General features: G+C 51.8%; 1 protein-coding gene across 1 annotated transcript; it reads right to left on the bottom strand.

The window, feature by feature from the left end:
* Nucleotides 1-850: 850 nt before the first annotated feature.
* LOC143819871 (uncharacterized) lies at nucleotides 851-4487 on the bottom strand. Its single transcript, XM_077301971.1, has 4 exons — nucleotides 2512-4487; nucleotides 1961-2044; nucleotides 1699-1782; nucleotides 851-1419 (listed from the first exon to the last, which is right to left on the bottom strand). Exons 1-4 carry the CDS (start codon nucleotides 3131-3133, stop codon nucleotides 920-922), a joined length of 1290 nt encoding a protein of 429 aa, XP_077158086.1. The 5' UTR covers nucleotides 3134-4487; the 3' UTR covers nucleotides 851-919.
* Between the last annotated feature and the right edge of the window lie 428 nt (nucleotides 4488-4915).

The raw sequence follows: 4915 nt of genomic DNA, 5'->3' as shown, positions 1-4915 counted from the left end.
GTACCCCCATGGAGCCATATGGGAGCCTGCTGTGATGCTCCCATTTGAAGTGTTATTAAATTCTTTGTTTGATTTCTATAGCTGAAACTGTGGAGGCAAGGCTGCGTGCCATGGAGGCCAGAGTTACTTCCCTGGAGGCTCAAGTGGCAGAGCTGAAAGGGGAGATTGAGCAGCACAGGCAACAGAGGGAGGCGGAAGAACGTAGGTTATGTTCCCCACTGCCCAACTCATCTCACACTGTGGCTAAGGCCACTTAAAAGTGTATGCATGTAAACTAAAGAAATTTGAAAATATGTGTGGTACTAATGTGTACTTTTTCTCCCTCCCCACAGTTAAGAAGAAGGAGGACGAAGAGCTCTTCCGGCGCAAAGTTAGGGGGACCGTGGGACGGCTGTGCAGGAGAGTTAGGGCGATGGAAGGGGCTGGGGAGGGGAGCGGTGGGAACTGAGCTTTGTTTCCTGTTTGTGTTTTGGGGTAGGGGTTGGGGGGGGGGCTCCAAGTTTCATTCCCTGATGTTTTTCCCCTGTTAAATGTATACCTTTGTTAAAAAAAATAGGTTTTCCAGGGGGGTGGGGGGTGGTGGTGCTGGTGGGGCTCCAAGTTTCATTCCCTAATGTTTTTCCCCTGTTAAAATGTTGTTTAAAATAAAATGTTATTACAAATTTTATAACAAGACTCCAGTGTGACTTCTTAAACTCGCACATATTTAACCCCACACCACACTCCTAAAACTCCTTGAACTAACACCCCTCCAACCTCCAACCCACACAGCAGTACCACAATATACACAATCACTAGAGAGGCCGCTTTCAGCCTTGCAGATTCTACAGTAGGGTACACAGAGACAGAGTCAAAAATATAAACTTTATTCAACAAACAACAAAACACAGATAACATGAAATAGAAAAAGTGGGCAAAACTAGGAGGGGGAGTACTTGTCTGCTGGTTTAATTTTTCTCTTTCCGAGAATAGTCCTCCTTCTTGTTTGGGTGGAGGCATTCTGAGAGGGAGTTGGTGGGGTGGGTGCTGGAAGTGGTGGTGTTGGTGTGGGTGGTGGTGGGGGGGCGATTTGTGGAGGGTAGGCCCTTTCCATGACCGCTACTGCCCTCTCCATGAGTCTCCTTATCAGTCGCACCTCCTCCACGCCTTCGCGTAGGATTTGGTTTGTCTCTCTAAGGACTGCCCTCAATTTTCTCCCCTCCTGGGCAATGAGTGTGAGCATGGCTTGGTCAGCGGCCGCGGCACGCCGTGACTCCTCATAGCAGTGCTCAAGGAGCCTCTCTCCCACGCTTGTCAAGACGGAGACGCGCCTCAGCCTGCCGCGTTCCCTCGTAAGCCTCTCCTCTGCTGGGAGCGCACCTCTAGGTGGTGGGCTGCCTGGAGGCAGGGGTGGTTCCTCCTCCTCATCTGAAAGAACCTCTGTTGGCAAAAAATGAGAAACAAAACTGTTAGTAACATCAAAAAAGTCAAAACACACCATGGTGGACATGGTGTCCTTTTTTGTCCCCGTGTTTTCCTGCCAAGAATTTAAACAATCCCCGGTGAGCACATGGCTATTGTTTGTTTGCCCATGTTGTGCTTTTACTTTTGCCTACTTTCACAGCAGGACTCTCAACAATTAAAAGGGAGCACATGGTTAGTGCCTAGCGACATTGTCCTGCAGCTATGGCTCGAAAGGAACAGGTCATGCACGCTCACCATCTTGAATCTGTATCCGCCTGCGCCGGGCAGGAGGTCCAAGCACCCCAGGCTGTTCCTCCTCCTGTGTTCCGGGTATGAAATCTGCAAAAAAAGGAAAAAAAACAGATCTAGGACCAAAGGGTGGCAAAGCCAGCTTCAAAGCCTACACCAGCAACGCAGAGGGACTCTCTTCTTTCTCTTAGCAGTGCTGCTGCCCTGCACAAACAGAAAAGCACAAAGCAGTTAAAACAGCCCCCCCCCTATTTTTACTAATACTTACCAATGTTAGTTGATGCCCCCGAATCACTATCCACGTCAGGTGCTGCTGGAGACTCTAGGGGCCCCGTCCCTGGCAACTGTGTCTCTGTGGACAAGAGCAGAAAATAGTGAAAAATGAGCAAGCATACACCATGAACCACAAAGCAAGCTCCCAAAGTAGTGAGCCAAAGTACTGCAGAAGGCCTATGGGCGAGGCATGCAGCAAATATTTTGGGGCTGTTGGTTAAACATTACCGTTTCAAATACTAACCACATCAAGCACTCCACAGCCAACCATCTTATTAAATCTTTTAAAAATTAAAATTAAATTATAAAATTAAAACCGTTTCAAATAGTAACCACAGCAAGCACTCCACAGCCTATCATCTTTTAAAATCTTTTAAAAATTAAAATTAAATTATAAAATTAAAACCGTTTCAAATAGTAACCACAGCAAGCACTCCACAGCCTACCATCTTATGCGTTGCAACGAACACACGAGAAAACGATGCCCAAACGTCAGAACACACATTTGCTCAAAAGGAAATATAAAATAAAAAGAAAATCACTTACCGGAGGCAAGGGGCGTTTGCTCAGGAGCCTCCTCTGGCTCCCCAGGAACGATGGCGATCAGGTCCAGCGTTACCGATTCCGCGGCTCGTTGCTGGACGGGGGGTGGAGGGCGAAAGCTGGACGAGGTGCCCTCGCCGGGATCCTCCTCAGCGGGTGGTTCCTCGACCGGGGCAGCCGGCTTCCGAACCACCTTAAGGCTCCGGCCGACGCGCTTCGGCCTGCCGGATCCTTCCCCGTCTCCGTACAGCTGGCGCTGCTCCTCGAAGTAGGGGCAGGTAACCTTTTCGTTGCCGGAACCCTTATTATGGTTCACGGCACGCATGTACTCTGCCCTCATTGTCTTGGTCTTCGACCGGCATTCAAGGCCGGTCCTGTTGTGGCCCAGGGCGCGCATCTTAATGGCCACTTGTTCGAAGACCTCCCTATTCCTGTGGGAGGACTGGAACGCGTCCTGGATTTTCTCCTCCGAGAAAATCCCGATCAGGTCCCTGATCTCCGCGTCCCTCCAAGTTGGGCCACGGCCGGTTGCAGGGACGGACGAGGCTTGAGAAGACGATTCCATGTTGCTTTCGCTAGTAGCTGAGCAAAATGGTGGTGGGAGGTGCAGGGTGCAACGGATCATATACCTTCCCGCACACAAAGACAAAGGGACTAGCCGGCTCCTGATTGGTGGAGGGCAGCAGGGGACACGCACATTGGCCACATCAGGTCACATGTCACGTTCAAAACTCCTCGCGCGGGAACAGGATCTGCTCCTAATGGCCAGATTGGCGCCCTTGTTGTTTGACTTAACGCATGCGCGTATTCGTTTACACGCGAGAAGAGCAGTTTGAACATGCAGCGGGAGCCATTTTAGGAAAATGTCCGCCATTACACAAACGCATGCCGGTGTTCAACCGAGAGCAAGTGCGGCAGTACTCGGCAGTTCCCCAATAATATTCACCAGCCACAGCATAAATCAACCAAACATGACATGTTACTGGCGTACGTTCGTTGGCACGCTCAGAGGAATGATTTTTAAAATGAACGGGGGACGGCGACTCCGCTTGCCGGAGGTCTAGCCGCCAATGGAAGGGGTTGTCCGCACCCAAGCACAAGCACGCACCGGGAACCACACAAAGACCCACTACACATAAGCCGCCCCTCATGATATCACCACGAATCATGTCTATTGAACCCCTGTAAGCTAAGCAGGAGACCGCGAGCGGCGACCGTTCGTTGGCACGCTCAGAGGAAAATTTTTTAAAATGAACGGGGGACGGCAACTCCGCTTGCCGGAGGTCTAGCCGCCAATGGAAGGGGTTGTCCGCACCCAAGCACAAGCACGCACCGGGAACCACACAAAGACCCACTACACATAAGCCGCCCCTCATGATATCACCACGAATCATGTCTATTGAACCCCTCTAAGCTAAGCAGGAGACTGCGAGCGGCGAACGTTCGTTGGCACGCTCAGAGGAAAATTTTTTTAAATGCTCCCTGTACGTTGACTCCGCTAGGACTGGCCGATGGTAGACGGGGTTTTAAGCTTTGGGCAAATTTTGGGAACGTGACGGTGTGTGCCACTGTGCTTGTGAAAAACTCTTGTGGTGTCCGGGCAGAATTTCCGAAAGTGATCGTGCTTGAAAGCCAGTCGCTGTCCCGTTGCCTCGTAGATCCCCGCTCGCTCGGAGAAAAAAAAAATGGCGAACAGTTCGCCGGAAGTTTGGAGGACAGGCTCGGGAGGAGGGACTTTGAAGAACCCGCAACAATGGTAACGCACAGGTCTTTAGCGCTAGTGTTGCAGATTGGTTGCAGGAGTGTATCGCTATCCGGAGGGTGAATCCAGTTTTCTGGATTCCCCTAGAAGCGCTACAACGAAGCGCTTTTGGCGGTTCGGTTTCAGGATTGTTGCAGATTGTTTACGACGTCGTGCGTTATGGCAAATTAGTAGCGTTTTCAATCAGCTACCATTGTGCTATTTTTAAGCCGTGGGAAATGCCCCTGATTATAAGCAACTTTGGGACTGCTCTGGTCGGTAGTAAAAAGCGGGATATAATGCCAGCTCTCCTCCCCCTCTCTCTGTCTCTCGTGCACACGCCGGTGCAGTTGCCCACTCTGCCCTGAGCCGTGGGCTGGGCTCTCTCTGCCACTGGACCGGCGTGGAGCAGTTCACCCCCCCCCCCCGCACGGAAGATCGGGCGTCTCCCCCTCCCCACCTTTTGCTCTCTCCCCAGCCCCGCCCGCGCTCCTCAAGAGCCCTGCCCTGGAGAGGCCAGGCAATCCCCGTCGGGGAAGCCAAGCAGGGCTGACCTCGCCTAGTATTTGGATGGGGGACCACCAAGGCGTTGGGAGGCGTGATTTCCTTGCAGGAACACTCACGGTTGTCATGAGGCGGGGGCAAGCAAGCCGCCCCCCCCCCACG

This window comes from Paroedura picta, chromosome 10 (genome assembly GCF_049243985.1).
Source record: "Paroedura picta isolate Pp20150507F chromosome 10, Ppicta_v3.0, whole genome shotgun sequence".
NCBI lineage: Eukaryota > Metazoa > Chordata > Lepidosauria > Squamata > Gekkonidae > Paroedura > Paroedura picta.
This window is presented reverse-complemented; position numbering and strand designations above follow the sequence as displayed.